Source organism: Martes martes, assembly GCF_963455335.1.
Source record: "Martes martes genome assembly, chromosome: X".
Lineage (NCBI taxonomy): Eukaryota > Metazoa > Chordata > Mammalia > Carnivora > Mustelidae > Martes > Martes martes.
The window spans coordinates 67,274,542-67,293,930 of NC_137897.1; the positions used below are offsets into that span (position 1 = coordinate 67,274,542).

Here is a 19,389-nt window from a genome sequence, read left to right on the forward strand (position 1 = left end):
ATTTAAGGTTTGTTGTAGTGTTCACTCTTTATTAAAATATTTTCTTCCTAAAACTGCTCTTAGGTAATTTGGTCCATAATTTAATGTCTTGTAGATTTTGTGCATTAACAACATGAGCTAGAAACTTAAAAAATTATGATGACTATGGCATTATTATTCCTCAAAAATGTATATTTCTGCTAAAACCGTGATGAAATACTATAAAGGTGCTCATTTTAAGACTTGGGATTTAGTATTATAGAGAAAACTAGAAATTCCTTTCCTCCTTAAGTAACCCAAACCTGAGAAAATAATCTAATTATGTTCCAAATAGACCAATACACATTCAAAAGGAAAAGCATTAAATCAAGTGTTTAGGAAAGATTTCTGCAAATGAGCATAAAAATAACGGACTATATTCAAATCAGTCAAAGTTCAATAGAATTCATGAACCTAGATATATATATAGCCCTATTGCTTAAAACTGTCAATTGGGCTAGTTATTCCTAAATGATCACTAACAGAAAAAGAAGAAATCTTTTAGCCACTATATGTTAGACCAGTGCTTTATAAGCTTTGATCTCATTAAAATACTTTTTTTTTTGTTTCAGTGGGTGTGGGATGGGGCCCTCAATTCTGCATTTCTAGTAAGCTCCCATGTGTTACCACCATAGGATTAAAAATGTGTTAGACAAAATCCCCCAGTGTAATTCTGGTACACTTCAGCAAGTTTGCTTAAACAGATAGTTATGGCTAAGTGGATATAGGTGATCCATACTGAAGACATGGGAGGCGAGTGGCAAGAAGGAAGAAGGCATATGAAGATCTTGTGGAAGAGCATTCAAGGCAGAGAAACATGCAAATACACATAACCTGAGATAGAACAAGCTTTGGCAGGACTTTGGTGAGGGAGCCTGACTGATAAGAGATGAGACCTGTGAGAATTTGAAATGGGAAACCCTTAGGGGATTTTAGGAAAGGGAGTAATATGATACAATTTACATTTTGAAGATCACTCTGGCTCTGTGAGGAATGCATTGCAGAGAAGCTGAGGGAAACAGAGCCATGTGAAGAGGCTATTCCAGTTGTTCATAGTTACAGTGTAGCTGGAGAGGAATAGATGGATTTTCTTTCTTTTACTTATAAATTGGGGCTAAGGGGCACCTGGGTGGCTCAGTCAGTTGAGCCTCCAATTCTCAGGTTTTGGCTCTGGTCATGATCTCATGGTTTGTGAGATTGGTTCTGCCGTCAGGCTCTGTGCTCAGCACAAAGTCTGCTTCAAGATTCTCTCTGCCCCACCCCCCACTCATGTGCACACTCATACGCAAGCTCTCTGTCTCTCTCAAAGAAATAAATCTTTTAAAAAAAGTAAATTGGGTCTAGAAAACCTCAGCTAAGATACTACAGATAAGAATTCAACCCATGTTACAAACAAAAGATTGTCTTAAAAAATACAGATTTTTACTAGCAGGTCAAAGTGATGAAATAAGGAGAAATAATTTGGTAATTACTAAAAAATTGTTTTTCCAGAACAGTTCACAGTTGTTATGTGGAGATGGATTTGTCTGGTTGTCACTTCTAAATGGCCTATACCATGATGGAGAGGAAATTATTTGAATTGTTACTCGGGTAGGGCTCTCAAATTCAACCCACGTCTCATACAGGACAACTACCAGTTAGGACCTTGAACTGCCCTTAAAGATATGTATGGTATATATGATATATATATAGATGATAGATAACATCTATTGCAGAAAAACTTTAATCATACAAAAAATATAATGAAGCCCTATATAACTATCACCCAGCTTCAACAATCACTTTTTGGCCAATTTTGACTCATTTATATTCTTCCTCATTCTTCCCTTCACCCACCTACCCCTGATTGGCTTAATATGAAGATCCCCTTCTCCCAATGGCTTTAATGTGAAGTAAATCCCTGATCTCTTTTTAAAATGTTTTGAAGGAAAATATAACACATTTCTTAAATATGCCTACTTCCAGGAAAAAAATTAATCACTTCCTGTGAAGGTAGAGGAACAAAAGAATCCACTTATTCAGATCTTCCTATTTCCCCTTGTGAGAATCAAGAAAAAACTGGATCGACTTGGAATTCTGTTCAGTAAGTTCCTTAAGACTAAGAAAAGACTTAGAGAAAATGCAGAACTAAATTAGAACCTTAGAATATCACTTGATTAGAGAACCTCCCCAGCTTTGTTCAGCCCCATTCTGTCATTCCAAAAGAATTAGCTTTGTAAATTTGATACTGCTTAAGAAAGGTCTCTTAGGGGGCGCCTGGGTGGCTCAGTTGTTAAGCGTCTGCCTTTGGCTCAAGTCATGATCCCAGGGTCGTGGGATCAAGCCCTGCATCAGGCTCCCTGATCACTGGGAAGCCTCCTTCTCCTCTCACTCCCCCTGCTTGTGTTCTTTCACTGTGTCTCTCTCTGTCAAATAAATAAATAAAATCTTTAAAAAAGAAAGAAAGAAAGGTATCTTAGAATCTTGGATCCTAGAGTAAGACTGGATATTGTTAATTGGAATCTGGAGGCCTCACAGAACTTGTATAATTCGTAGGGTCAAGGCTCTAGTACTAGATATCCCAAGCTAAAAATGTTTTCATAAGCCTTGTTCCAGTTGCTATGCCTTTGTTTTAACCATTGTCCAAGTAACTATTCCAAAGGGAACGCTGCTCCATTTTAAAATCTAGACCAATTGGCCATATTGAAACTATCCCTTTTAACCTATAATGTTATGTCCTAGTCACCATCCATTTGAGCCCCAAACCTTGTCATCCTAGATCCCAGCACCACCTACCCATCATACCCTGATGACTGGCTCATCAGAACCCTTTAGGAAACCATCTCAAAAAGCTCATATACTCCCATTTTAAGAAATTTGTCTGTTTTGTTATATCTTGGCACGTAGGAGCTAGGAGTGTAAGATGCTGATTGTGTTAGCATACCAGGTACTGAATCAAAGCATATCACAAAGGCTATCCCTTAATGTAAAGGATCTCTGGAACATAAACTTTAATAATGTAATTATTTCAATGTAATGGGAGGGGAAACCAAACATAAAGACCCTAGACTTAACAATATCTCATCTACAAGAGACCGATTCAAGATTATCAAGACTTCTTGGTTATCATGTAATTATGTTATAGAACAGTTCCAGTATTCCTTTGTAGATGCAAAAGAACTATGTGTTATTTATCACTAAATGTTAAAGGTTTTATTAAGACAGACATAATTATTTATTAGAATCTTTACTTTCAAAAAGATTAGTATTTACTATTTTATTATTTATTTATTTATTTATTCTAAGATGAGCATGAAATATATTTTTTATTGAATAAACAATACAATGGAAATCCAATACATTTAATAATGATGCGTGGTGAGAGAGAGGTACCTTGTTGAGAAGTCTTTTCACAGCATATTATTTACTTTCAAAAGAATTATGTCTACATGTCATGTCTGTAGATTACAATAATGGAAAGAAGTGAGAACGGCTTTTTGTTAGGGTGATATAAATTGGGTTGTGAGATAAAGATTTTAAGGCTTATTTTGTTCCTTTTGTACTGTTTGTGTTAAGAAAACGTATTACAGTTAAAGCACCATTCACTACAAGGTGGGAAGAATGATTCATGGAATCACATTTGAAACAATGAGTTATGGAACTCGGGAAGACCAGGTTTGTAATTTGTAAATTACATGTAATTTACATGTATCATATAAAGCAGAAACCTGCATCAGCCAGAGGTCTGTCTATGTTACAGTGTTGTCTCTAGTAGTCTACATCAGGTATTTTTAAAAATATTAGAATGGTGCTTGGTAGTTAACATATGACTTCCTCATGAAAATATACAGCTAGGCTAAAAATATGTTTCCTACTAGGACTTACTTCCACAAAGACCACACGAATACTTCACATATTTTATTCATTTATTTATTTACTTATGAGAGTAAGTAAGAGAAAGAGAGCACAGAAGCAGGGGCAGAGGGAGAGGGAGTGGGAGAAGAAGACTCCCCTGCTGAGCAGGGAGCCTGACAAGGAGCTGGATCCCAGGACCTTGGGATCATGACCTGAGCCAAAGGCAGATGCTTAAATGACTGAGCCACCCATACGTCCCTTCACATATTTTATTTAGACATGTAAATTATCTTGCATGTAATTACAAGTCTCCATTTTATTTGATATCTAAAGCAAAAGATACTGGAACATAAATTAGATAAACAGGTATTTCTCACCTGATAATATCTTTGTAATTTTCAAAGATAAGCTGTCTGAAACTTGTGAGAGGGAAAAAAAATCACTACTATTTCTATTGATCTTAACCATACATTGGAAAAGGAATACATACATCTAAGTTTGTTAAGTATAATAATCACCCTGTTCAAAACCTATTCATTATGCGTGGATCAAGTGAGTCACTGAAGTATTAATTTTTAAACTGCCCCCAAATTTGGACATTGTTATTTTTATTTAAGAACATTTTGAGAAAATCACATTTGTTCTAATTTTCAAAGTTGTGGCAGCAATTTTCTATCAGGCTACTAAAATCTTCCATTTATATCAAATGTAATGGGTAGATAAGGTGACATAATTTTGTTACATGTGTAGTTAGCAGGGGAGAAATTGTGCTGTTGTTCCTACACCAAGGGAAAAAATGTAAGGACTGTATAGCTCATGAAGAATATTAACATTTTCTATGACAAAATATTGATAAAATTGGAATTGTATTAATCCAATTATAGAGCTTAACATTTTAGTAAAAGTATTAAGATAATAACATAAAGCTCTTAGCTTCATATCAAGGTCTATTTGAATATTTATATAAGAATATTAAAAGCATTTACCTCATTTTAATTTTCACCAATTTTAACTTTAACCATAGGGGTTGAAATTAAGAAATTTCATTCTTATTTACTAATGTATTTGGAAAATATTTTTCATGTTGCAAAGTCATTAGAACCCAATTAATCAACCAACTTCTAAGTCCATTAAATACTATAAAATCTTTTTCTCCCAAATAGGATACAGGTATCAGGTATTTGTTCTTGCTCTTTTTATTCCCAAAGTCTTAATGCAACAATTCAATATTACACCTTGTATACTTCTATTAAAAAGCCTGCCTTCCTTCTACCCACTCCTACAATATAGTACTACATATTTCTAAGGAAGTGGATGAACTCATTTGAGGATGATATGCTTTGAAAGAACAGATTTGTCAAGCCAAACCACTGATATGTTCTTAGAATCACAGTAGTATAATGTGTAATTTAGTGGATTTAGTTATTTTAAAAGATATTATCCTACTTCCCTGGTAAATGAAATTAACCATCACCTTTGATTTAGTTATGTCTCTAAAAGGTATAAATAGCATGTAATAGAGCATCTCTTTTAGTCACAGAGTTTAATGTGAGAAAAGCAAACATATGCTGTATATACAATATAGTTAACTTTTTTTAAAAAATTCAATAGTTTTGCCTCTTTTTTTTTTGGTTAAAAAACAGTATTTACCTTAAAACTTGTAATGGAATAACTTGTAAAATCTCTACCCCAACAAATTAGTTCAGTGTCTAGGAAGTACCCTAACTGAAAAACAGTGCATTATGTTCTACAGTGTCTGGAATTGATGTTTAAACAAGCAGGTTGTTACTATTAAATACTATTGAATGCTATTGAAAAATGTGATAGAAAAGCCTCATTAGTGGCTGGAGAAACTGTTATCTGCAGAAATAATTCATTCCATTAAATTTACTGGGTAGTAGCATGGTTCAAAATTTTGATTGACCATTAGTTATGGAAAATAACAAAGTACTAATGTAGATGCACAAAAAGCTCCTTTGAGTTGGGGATCCATTCATGGCTAGAAAAGGGAAAAAAAAGTTAGTTTACAACTAGTTCGTAATTCATTTAAGATATTCTTGTTGTATATACACAATTATGGGAAATGATTTAAATTGATATTCATAAAAACAAAGGAAATGTACTGCACTTTTGTGGTAATTTTTTATATGTATATTCAGTGAAACTATGGTTTATCTGACTTTAGTTAAGATATATGTTTCAATGACTGAAGAGAGGGTTGAGTAGGTTTCTTCCTTGTGTCTTATTTAGAGGCTAAATATGTCTAAGCATATCTGTTAATATAAATCTACCATCTGTGAACTTACTAAAATATATTTTGAACTTCCTCTCAGTATCTAGTCCCTTCCAGATATCAAGTTTGATGTTTATTGCTGCACGTTTTTAATGGAGAGAGAAATAATGACTATTATTCTGTAGACCCTTCATTTGGCAAGTCCTCACATTGATGCACATGTGGTTAGTAGCTGCAGTTGCTTCCCAAACTTAAATTTCAGTATCAAATTTCTGAGTGACAATTTTAAGTCCTATGCTGACTTTCCCTTGCTGCTCATCTGGTTCTTGGGCCACCAAGTACCTTTATCATTTAATTAGTAATAAATAATGATCAGCTAATGTCCTAAGAAATACAACACATGTCAACGCTAAAATTATTTTTGGAGAGAGGTTACCAAATGTTGGTTGCTTTCGTTGATGATAGACAACCATATAATCAAGATTGATGGCTTGATTGTAATTAAAGAAGGGCTTCAGATCTAAAAACATTTTGAATTTTTTTGTTTACTCAAATATTTGAGCTCTCAACAAAAAAATCATTTTTAGAGTGAGTTAACAGACTTAATTTTGTTAACTACACATCTACAGTAATTTGTTAACAATATCTGCAGTATTTTATTAACTATAAATCTGCAATTTAAACTTTCTTCAAAAGGTTCTGCAGAATAATTGACATTTGTATATTTATCTATATTTCCTCATGGCATTTGTAGGCATTTTAAAACTTATTAAAGTATAGTAAATCTATAGGAAAAGTGCACATGTAAGTATATAACAATATGAATTTTCCCAAACTGGACACACATATGCAACCATTACTCAGATCAAGCAACAACACATTAGTATCCTAGTAACCCTCCCTATACTCCCTTCTAATCAGTACCTGCCCTCAAGGATAACCACTTACCGATTTTAATAACCATAGATTAGTTTTACCTGCTTTTAGTACTTAAGCAGTTTTTAACATAACAAAGGCTGTCATTTTCAGTGTTAAAGTTAGATTCTGTGTGGTTTAGAGCTGCCATCTTCAACATTTTTTATGTCCATTACACTTGAGGGATATCATACATTCCCATCATTATCAATGGTTTCTGTAAGAATCTCTTGGCAGTAGTATAGGAGTATACAGTTAGGAAGAAAAGACCCCAAGGTGATTCTGTCATGTTAGAGTTTCTCAAACCTCAGCAGTATTAACATTTTGGGCTGGACAATTATTTTCTGTGAGAGACTGTCCTATTAATTGTAAGATCTTTAGAAGCATCCCTGGCTTTTAGCCATCAGATGCCAATAGTACCCATTCCCCAGTTGTGAAAACCAAAAATGTCTCCAAACATTGCTGAATGTCCCCTAGGAGGAAAAATTGCCTGATAGAGAGCCACTGCACTGAGGTGAATATATTCCCTATTTGATGTTCACTACTTTAAAGGTTAACAGGACAATAAGTAAAAGTTTTAGTAAAGTAGAATTAAGTCCCTTATAAGAAGATGGTTTTAGTAATCAGCACCACTTAGCAATGTATTGACCTACATAAAAAGATGCTAAGGTCCATGTCACTTGGTCATCTTGGAGGATGTTACAGAAGGTAGATATTAGAATACATGACCTATAAAATATTCTTCATCAGCCTCACTATAACTGTGGGATTTAAGGGTGGAGGATCTTAAAATCTGTTGAGAAAGACAGACACCTCCTCATCTCCAAAATACTGAAAATTTTCTATCTACAGTAAAAAGTACCACATTCGAGACTGAAAGACAAATTCTATTAAACCATGCCTCTTCTCCATACATCATTCTTCTTCATAATTGTCTATAACATTTTCTACCTGCTTAAGAAAAAATTGGGATTTTTTTGAAAATTTGAGTAGAATCAGTTCAAAAACAATTATATTATCTGTGTATGAATCATTCTAAAGTTTCTTAATTCATACTACATATCAGTAAGGAAAACATGGGGAAATTTTGAAAAGAAAAAAAATGAACTGCAAGATTTTAGTTCACTTTAATATTTTACCACAATTTCTGAAGGCTGTTATAAATAGAATATATATAAATTTCTATTCTTAATAGGACTATAAATTCACAAGGGAACTTACACAAGTCCATTTGTCTTCTGTTTTCTCAATCACAATAGTCTGTGTGTCACTACCTGGTGGTATATATTCATAGTCATCATAAAGGAGGCCTAGGATTGGATATTGTGTCCTGTACCTATACAGAAAAAAGTTAGTTTACAGCCTGCATAAGAAAATGACTCATTCTTTTTTAGTCACTCCTAGTTTGGTTTTCCTTATTAAGTCAATTTGGCTCTGAATGACTTTTAACTCTAAAAAGAAAATACTTACAAAGCTTTACTACCATTATTTTCAAAAGAGTAAGAGTACTGCTTCTGCAATAATGGACCACTGGTAGCACAAGACAATGATCTTAGAGAAGGGAACCAAATGACATGAGCCCTATAAGTACCTACCTCACTACCTAGAGATTTTCTTGGTCACAGGATAGAGAAAGTGGAGCCAAATAAATCCCTTCTGTCTCACAAAATTGAAATGACAGAATTTCAAGTAAAGCTATGCCAAAGCACCTGGTGTGGGGCAGAATACCAGACAGAAGACAACTATATAGATAAAGGTCAAGAGTCCTGTAGAGGGTTCTCCACAAGTCTTTGGATGGTTACTGATTAGGGTAGGCATATGGAAAAACTACTGAAGCTGCAGAAAGTACCACTGGAAAGGAGGAGCCTGGAAATCCCTGGAGTTCACATAATAAAGGGAATAGCTTGTGTTTCACTAACCAGAGTGGAAAGACCTCCTAATGCAGGGGGGCATCAGGAAGAAACTACAGAAGAATATTGTGTTAGCATTAGGGTGATGTTAGTCCTATACTGCAGGTTTTAACAGTTTAAAAGTAACACTTGAAAGTATTACACTGCATCCAGGCAATTTTGTCTCAGAATAAAACCACAGAACACTTGCAATGAAATAAAAAAATTTAGAACTAAAGTATGTAAAATTACAATACATGACATTGAGTAAAAAAATTAGTAGTCATGGAAGCAAGAAGATATGACTGGTAATGAGGAGAAAAACAAATTAGTAGAAACAGAACAAGAAATGACAGATAAAAGAAATAAGTACTCATGGTTGTATCTATTAAAATATTTATATTTTTAAATGTATACTCAAGAAGTTAGAAGAAAGTATGAATGCAATGAGGAGAACAACAGAGGATATAAAGATCTACCTCAGACTTCTAAAAATGAAAATTACATTGTATGGGATTAATAGCAGAATATGCCCTGCAAAAGAAAATATTACTGAATTTGAAAACATGAAGAGAAATTATCCAAAATAAAACACAAGGAAAAGAAAACCTGGAAAAATATACAGAGTATGAGATACCCATGGGAATATTAGCTGCCCTCACATATGTGTAACTGAAGTCCTACATGATTGGCAGGAGACAAAAAATAATTGGAAAAATAATAACCAAATTGTTTCTAGATTTTATGAAAACTTTAAACACACAAATCTAAGAAGTTCAGTGAACCTCAAGATAACGAATGATGAGGAAAAACAGGGAAAGAGAAAGGACCCAAGTAAATAATGAGAAAAGAAAGATGTAACAACTGACACCACAGAAACACAGAAATAGAAAGCATTATAAGAGAATACTGTAAAAAATACATATGCCAAAAAATTGGATGATGCAGAAGGGAAAATACCTAGAAACATACAATCTTCCAAAAACTGAATGAAGAAGAAATAGAAAATCTGAATAGACTGATTACTAGTAACAAAACTGGATGAGTTGTCCAAAAAATAGCAAAAAATAAAGTCTAGGGAGCATTTGGGTGGCTCAGCCAGTTAAGATTCTGACTTTTGATTCCACTCAGGTCATGATCTCAGGGTTGTCCAATTTTTTCAATTTTATTTATTTTTATTCTTTGTTTCCTCTCATCATATTTTATGTATGTGTGTATATATATTCTTTTCCTTATTTTTGGATATAGTTTCTTTTAACAAGCAGACCAAAATACACCCACAATCTAGTTTTGTTTGTTTTGTTGTTGTTATTGTGATTTTTTTTCTTTTTCTTTCTTCTTTTCTTTTCTGGACAAAATAATGAGATGAAGAAATTCACCCCAAAAGAAAGAACAAAAGGTATTACTCATAGTCAGGTATTTAATGAATATAGATATAAGTAAGATGTTTGGGCTAGAAGTTAAAATTACAATTATACAGTTACTAGCTGGGTTTGAAAAGAGCATAGAAGAAACTAGAGAATCCCCTATGGTAGAGACAAAGAAACTAAAATCTAATAAAGTTAAAATTAAAAAAGCTATAACCAAGATGCAGCCCCAAGAGGAGGCCATAAAAACAAGAATATATGAATCTGAAGAGCAAATCCGTAATATGGAAGAAAAATTGTGGAATATAATGAAGCTTAAAAGAAGAGGGAAAGAAAATTATTAGATCACGAACACAGTCTTAGTGAACTCAGCAATTCCATAAAGTGAAATAATGTCAATATTAAAGGATACTCAGAAGAAGAGTGGGAAAAGGGGGAAGAAGTTTAATTTGAACAAATTATAGCTGAGAACTTCCTTAATGTGGATAAGGAAACAGGCATACGAGTCCAAGAGGCACAGAACTTTACTCAAAATCAAGAAAAATAGGTCAACATCACAACATATTATAGTGAAACTTGTAAATTGCAAAGATAGAAACAATATTAGAAAGCAGTTGGGGAAAAGAGATCCTTAACCTATAGGGTTAAGCAGTAGACCTGTCCACAGAGACCTGGCAGGCCAGAAAGGACTGGCATGATATACTCAACATCCTAAATCAGAAAAATATATAGCCAAGCATACTTTATCCAACAAAGCTATCATTCAGAATAGAAAGAGAGATGAAGAGTTTCCAGGACAAAAAAAAACTGAAGGAATTTATGAACACCAAACCACCCATATCGGAAATATTAAAGGAAACCCTTTTAGCAGAGAGAGAGACCAAAAGGAACAGACTAGAAAAGAACAGAGACAATTTATAGGAACTGCAACTTTATAGGTAATACAATGCCACTAAATTCATATCTTTCAATAATGACTGTGAATGTAAATAGACTAAGTGCTCCAATAAAAGACATAGAGTTACAGAATGGATAAAAAAACAAGACCCATCAACATGCTACTTACAAGAGACTCATTTTAGACCCAAGACACCCCCAGATTGAAAGTAAGGAAGTGGAAAATTATTTATTATGCTAATGGACATCAAAAGAAAGCTGAGGTACCCATAGATTTTAAGCCAAAGACTATTATGAGAGATGAAGAAAGACACTGTATCATAATTAAAAGGTCTATCTAACAAGAAGATCTAACAATTGTAAATATTTATGCCCCTAACTTGGCAGCAGTCAAGTGATAAACTGATTAATAATAAAATAAAGAAATTCATTGATAATAATACAATAACAGTAGGGGACTTTAACATCGCACTCACAGCAATGGACACATCATCTAAACAGATCAACAAGGAAATAAGGGCTTTGAATGATACCCTGGAACAGATGGGCTTAGCAGGTATCTTCAGAGAATTTCATCCTAAAGCAGCAGAATACCTATTCTTCTTGAGTGAACATTGAACATTATTCAGAATAGATCACTTACTGGATCACAAATCAGGACTCAACTGGCAAGAAAAGCTGAGATCATACCACGGATATTTTCAGACAACTCTACTATGAAACTTGAAGTCAACCACAAGAAAAAATTTGGAAGGACCACAAATACATGGAGGTTAAAGAAGATCCTACTAAAGAATGAATGGGTCAACCAGGAAATTAAAGAAGAATTTTAAAAAATACATGGAAGCAAATGAAAACGAAAACATGACAGTTCAAAACCTTTGGGATGTAACAAAGGTGGTCCTAAGAGGGAACTATATAGCATTACAGGCCTATCTCAAGAAGCAATAAAACAACTTACTTGCACCTAAAGGAATAGGAAAAAGAACAGCAAATAAAAGCAAAATCCAGCAGGAGAAGAGAAATAATAAAGATTAGAGCAGAAATGAATGATACAGATATCAAAAAATCAGTAGAACAAATTAACAAACATAGGAGCTTGTTCTTTGAAAGAATTAACAAGTTTGATAAGCCTCTAGCCAGACTTATCAAAAGAAAAGACCCAAATAAGATCATGAATGAAAAAGTAAAGATCACAAACAACACTGAAGAAATACAACCAATTATAAGAGAATATTATGAAAAATTATGTATCAAAAAATTAGGCAGTCTGGAAGAAACAGATAAATCCTAAAAACATATAAACTACCAAAACTGATCAGAAAGAAATAGAAAACTTGAACAGACCCATAATCAGCAAAAAAAAAAAAAAAAAAAAAAAAAAAAATTGAAGCAGTAATCAAAAGTCTCCCAACAAACAAGAGTCCAGGGCCAGATGGCTTCCCAGGGGAATTGTACTAAATGTTTAAAGCAGAATTAATGCCTATTCTTCTGAAACTGTTCCAAAAAATAGTACTAAAAGGAAAACTTCCAAACCCATTCCATGGGGCCAACATTACCTTGATCCCAAAACCAAAGACCTCACCAAAAAGGAGAATTACAGACCAATTTACCTGATGACCATGGATGCGAAAATTCTCACCAAGGTACTAGCTAATAGGATCAAATAGTATATTAAAGGATTACTTACCACAACCAAGTGGGACTTATTCCTGGGCTGCAAGGGTGGTTCAACATTCACAAATCAGTGTGATACATCACATTAATAACAGAAAGGACAAGAAACATGATTCTTCAATATATGTAGGAAAAGCATTTGACAAAATACAACATTTGTTCTTGATAATAACCCTCCACAATGTAGGGATAGAGGGAACATACCTCAATATCATAAAGTCCATATATGAAAGACCCATAGTGAATATCATCCTCAACAGGGAAAAACTGAGAGTTTTCCCCTAAGGTCAGGGAAAGGACAGGGATGTCCACTCTCACTGCTGTTGTTTAACATGAAGTCCTAGCCTCAACAATCAGACAACAAAAAGAAATAAAAGCATCCAAATTACCAAAGAAGAAGCCAAACTTCCATGCTTTGCAGATGACATGATACTCTATGTAGAAAAGCCAATAGATTCCACACCAAAATTGTTAGAACTGATATAGGAATTCAGTAAAGTCACAGGATATAAAATTAAAGCACAGAAGTCTGTTGCATTTCTATATATAAACAATTAAGCAGAAGAGGAGAAATCAAGGAATAGATCCCCACTTACAACTGCACCATAAACCATATGATACGTAGTAATAAACCTACCCAACAAGGTAAAGATCTGTACTCTGAAAACTATAGAGCACTTATGAAAGAAATTGAAGAAGACAAAAAGAAATGGAAAAAATGTTCCATGCTCATGGATTGGAAGAACAATACTCTTAAAATGTCTATGGTACTCAAAGCAATCTACACATTCAATGTAATCCCTATCAGAATACCACCAGCATTTTTCACAAAGCTAGAATAAACAATTCTAAAATTTGTATGGAACCAGAAAAAAACATGAATATCCAAAGAAATGTTGAAAAAGAAAATCAGAGCTGGAGGCATGACAATTAGACTTCAAGCTGTATTTCAAAACTGTGGTCATAAAGACAGCATGGTATTGGCACCAAAAAAGACACATGGATCAATGAAACAGAATAGAAAACCCAGAAATGGACCCTCAAGTCTATGGTCAAATAACCTTCAACAAAGCTGAAAAGAATATCCAGTGGGAAAAAAAGACAGTCTTTTCAACAAATGGCATTGGGAAAATGGACAACCACATTCAGAAGAATGAAACCGGACCACTTTCTTAAACCATACAGAAAAATAAACTCAAAATGGTTGAGAAACCTTAATGTAAGACAGGAGTCTTTCAAAATCCTAGAGGAGAACATAGACAGCAACTCCTTTGACCTCAGCCACAGCAACATCTTGCTAGACAGATCTCCAGAGGCAAGCACAACAAAGGAAAAATCAATTATTGGGACTTTGTCAAGATAAAAAGCTTTTGCAGAACAAAGGAAACAATTAATAAAACTAAAATTCAACCTACTGAATGAGAGAAGATACTCACAAATGATATATCAGGTAAAGAACTAGTTTCCAAAATCCATAAAGAACATATCAAACTCAACACCCAAAAACCAAAAAAATCCAGTCAAGAAGTAGACAGAAGATATGAACAGACATTTCTGCAAAGAAGACATCCAAATGGTTGATACCTGAAAAAATACTCAACATCACTCAGCATCAGGGACATACAAATTAAAACCCACAATGAGATGTCACCACAGACTGGTCAAAATGGCTAAAATTAACAACTCGGAAAACAGATATTGGCAAGGACGCAGAGAAAAGGAAACACTCCCACACTGTTGGTGAGAATGCACTGGTGTAGCCACTCTGGAAAAGAGTATGAAATATTCTCAAAAGGTAAAAATGGAGCTACCCTATGACCCAGCAATTGCACTACTAGGTATTTACCCAAAGGATACAAACATAGTGATTCAAAGGGGCACATGTGTCCCAATGTTTATACAAGCAATGTCCACAATAGCCAAACTATGGAAATGGAAATAGCCCAGATGTCCATTGACAGATGAATGGATCAAAAGATGTGGGGATATCTATCTATATCTATCTATATCTATTACATATAATAGATATATATGTATAAAGAACATGTATATCATTATATAGATATATATAAAGAAATATTGAAAAAATACTACTCAGCCATCAAAAAGAATTAAATCTTGCCATTTGCAATGATGTGGATGGAACTAGAGTGTATTATGGTAAGTGAAATAAGTCAGTCAAAGTAAGACATATGCCTTATTTAATTCATGTGAAATTTAAGAAACAAAACAGATGAACTTAGGGAGATGGAAGGAAAAATAAAATCAGATAAAAACAGAGACAGAGACAATCAATAAGAGACTCTTAACTATAGGGAACAAACTGAGAGTAGCTGGAGGGGAAGTGGGTTGGGGGATGGTGTAATTGGGTGATGGGCATTAAGGAGGTCACAACATAATGAGCGCTGGGTGTTATATGAAACTGATGAATCACTAAATTCTACCCTTGAAACTAGCAATACACTATATGTTAACTAAATTGAATTTAAATTAAAAAAAGAAGTATTAATACCTATTCCCCTTAAATTATTCCCCCCCCAAAGGTGGAAGAAAAACTTCCAAATACATTCTATGAGGCCAGAATCACTCTGACACCAAAATAAAAGACACCACAGAAAAGGAAAACTACAGGCTAATATCTATGATGAACATAAATACAAAAATCTTCAATAAAATGTTAGCAAACCACACTCAATAGTGCATCAAAAGGATCATTCACTATGATCAACTGGGATTTATTGTGGGGATGCAAAGACAGTTCGATATTCCCAAAGCAATCAACATAATAAACCACATCAACAATGGAAGGATTAAAATTATATAATCATCTCAGTAGATGCAGGAAACGCATTTGACAAAATTCAACGTCTCTCCATGAGTAACTCTCAACTAAACCTCAACAAAATGTGTTCAGGGAAGTCATACCTTAACATAATAAAGGCCACATATGAAAAACCTGCAGCCAACATCATATTAAATGGTGAAAAACTGAAAGCTTGTCCTTAAAGATCAGGAACAAGATGGGGATGTCCACTTTCACCACTTTTATTCAACAGAGTACTGAAAGTCTTAGCCACAGATGACAAGAAAAAGAAATAAGAAGCATCCATATTGGTAAGGAAAAAGTAAATGTTTCACTATTTGCAGACAACATACTATACTTAGAAAACCCTATAGACTCTTTAAAAAAATAATTGGAAGTAATAAATGAATTCAGTAAAGTCACAGGATACAAAATCAAAGTACAGAAATCTGCTGCATTCCTATAAACTAATAAAGAAGCAGCAGAAAGTGAAATTAAGAAAACAATCCCACTTTCATTGTGCCAACAAAAACAAGATTCTTACAAATAAACTTAACTAAGGAGGTGAAAAACTTGCACTCTGAAAAGTATAAAACACTGAAGAAAGAAATTGAAGACAACACAAACAAATGGAAACATATGCCATGCTTATGGATTGGGAGCCTTAATATTTTTTAAATGTTTATGCTACCCAAAGCAATCTACAGATACAATGCAGTCCCTTAAAAAAACCGGCATTTTTCACAGAACTGAACAAATTATCCTAAAATATTTATGGAACCATAGAAGACTCCAATAGCCAAAGCAATCTTAGGAAAAAAAAAAGTTGTAAGTATCACAATTCCAAATTTCAAGACACATTACAAAGTACATAATCAATACATTATGGTACTGGTACAAAACCAGACACATATGTCAATGGGAAAAAAATAGAGATACCAGAAAGAAACCCACACTTACATGGTCAATTAGTCTATGAAAAAGGAGACAAGAATATACAAGGGGAAAAGACAGTCTCTTCTACAAATGGTATTGGGAAGACTGGACAGCAACACTCAAATAATGAAACTAGACCACTTTCTTACACCATACACAAAAACAAACTCAAAATGGATTAAAGACCTAAATGTGAGACCTGAAACTATAAAAATCCTAGAAGAAAACACAGACAGCAATTTCTCTGGCATTGGCTATAACAATTTTTTTCTAGATATGTCTCTGAAAGCAAGGGAAAGAAAAGCAAAAATAAGTTATAAAAAGTTTTGCACAGCAAAGAGAATCATCAACAAACAAAAAGGCAACCTACTGAATGGGAAAAGATATTTGCAAATGATATATTTGATAAAAGGTTAATATCCAAAATATATAAAGAACTTATACAAATCAACATCTAAAAACCAGCAATTTGTTTAAAACAAAAGCAGAGAACCTTCTTTTTCCAAAGAAGACAGATAGATGACCAACAGGCACATGAAAAGATGCTCAACATCACTTATCATCAGGGAATGCAAATCAAAGCCACAATAAGATAACATCTTACACCTGTCAGAATGGCTAAAATAAAAAAAAGTCAAGATATAACAAGTATTGGCAAGGATGTGGAGAAAAAGGAACCCTCATATACTGTTGATGGAGATATAAATTGGTACAGCTACTTTGGGAATCAGCATAAAGTTTCCATAAAAAATAAAAATAGAAATACCATATGATCCATAATTCCACTACTGAGTACTTAATCAACAAAACAAAAATACTAATTTAAAATGATATGTGCACCCCTGTGTTTATTGCAGCATTATTTGGCCAAGATATGGAAGCAAAATAAGTGTCTATAGATAAGAGAAATAGATAAGGAAGAAGCAATGTATAATGGAATATTACTAAGCCATAAAAAGAATCAGATTTTGCCATTCACAACAACTGGATGGAACTAGAGGGTATTATGCCAAGTGAAAAAAGTCAGACCAAGAAAGAAAAATACCACTTGATTTCATTCATATATGGAACCTAAACAAGAACAGTAACAAAAAATAAACACAACGCAGAATCAGACCTATAAATACAGAATACAAACCAATGGTTGCCAAAAAGGAAGTGGTTGGGGGATGGGTAAAATGGGTGAAGGTCTGTAGGAGATATAGGCTTCTAGTTATGGAATGAATAAGTCATAGGAATAAAAGGCACAGCATCAGGAATATAGTCAATGATATTGTAATAGTGTTGCATGGTGACTGGTGGTAGCTACACTTGTGGTGAATGCAGCATAACATAGAGAAGTTGAGACACTGCATTATACACCTGAAACTAATGTAACATTGTGTGTCAACTACACTCAAATTAAAACACTGGGTGCTATATGTAAGTGATGAATCACTACATTTACTCCTGAAATTAATATTAAATTATATGATAACTAACTAGAATTTAAATAAAAATTTAAAACATAAAAAAAAGAAAAAGAAAGAAGTCTATTCACAGTAACATCAAAAACAATCCTATTGGGGTGCCTGGGTGGCTCAGTGGGTTAAGCCTCTGCCTTCAGCTCAGGTCATGATCCCAGGGTCCTGGGATTGAGCCCCACATTGGGCTCTCTGCTCAGCGGGGAGCCTGCCTCCCCCTCTCTCTCTGCCTGCCTCTCTGCCTACTTGTGATCTCTCTCTGTCAAATAAATAAATAAAATCTTTAAAAACAATTCTATTATAGTACAATCAAAAATATAATACTTAGAAATAAATATAACAAAAAGAAGTGCAAGACTCATGCAATCAAAGTACAAAAAACTGTTTTAAGAAATTAAAGATCTAAATGGAAAAGGATCCCATACTCATGGATTAAAAAACTTAATATTGTTAGCATGGCAACAATACCCAATGTTTTCTACATATTTAATGAAATCCCTTGATAAACTTATCCTAAAATACATATGGAAAAGCAAAGGACCAAAAATAACTAAAGCAATCTTGAAAACAAGTTCAAAAATTCACACTCCTGGTTTCAAACCTAACTAAAAAGCTACAGTAATTAAGGCAGTGTGGTACTTGCATAAAGACAGATGAATAGATCAATGGAGTAAAACTAAGAATCTACAAATTTACCCTTACCTTTATGGTCTTTTGATTATCGACAAGGATGCTAAGTTAATTCAATAGGTGAAAGAATAGCATATTCCACAAAAGATACTGGTACAACCAGGTAGCCCCATGCACAAGAATGAACTTGCACTCCTACTTCATACCATGGAAAAAAATAACTCAAAATGGTTCATAGATCTAAATGTAATAGGTAAAACTATAAAACTCTTAGGAGAATACATGGGTGCAAATTGTCATGACCTTGGGTTAGGCAACAGTTTCTTAATATGATACCAAAAGCACAGGTAAAAAAAGAAAAAAATAGGTGAATTGGACTTCCTCAAATTTAAAAACCTGTGCTGCGAATGATATTATCAAGATAGTAAAAAGGCAACCCATAGAATGGAAGAAAATATTTGCAAAATCATATCTCTGATAAGGGACTTGTATACAGAATATATACATATCTCTTGAAATTCAACAGTAAAAAAACAATCTAATTTAAAAATGGACAAAGAATTTTCTCCAGAGAAGATCTATAAATGGTCAATAAGCACATGAAAAAATCTAAACATTATTAGAGAAATACAAGTGAAAACCACAGGAAGATGCCACTTCCCATTCTTAGGATGGCTATAATCCAAGAGATGAACAATAATAAATGTTGGGGAGGATGGAAATAAAT

General features: G+C 33.8%; 1 protein-coding gene across 1 annotated transcript in view; it reads right to left on the reverse strand.

Annotated features, from left to right (window-relative positions):
- Positions 1-3,933: 3,933 nt before the first annotated feature.
- POF1B (POF1B actin binding protein) overlaps positions 3,934-19,389 on the reverse strand; it is a gene marked incomplete at its 5' end in the record, with an annotated part of 30,230 nt that continues 14,774 nt past the window's right edge. The window contains 2 exons of the mRNA XM_080795528.1: positions 3,934-5,851; positions 8,222-8,336. Coding sequence (XP_080651654.1) covers positions 5,846-5,851; positions 8,222-8,336 — 121 coding nt within the window. The 3' untranslated portion in view covers positions 3,934-5,845. The remainder of the gene's footprint in view (positions 5,852-8,221; positions 8,337-19,389) is intronic.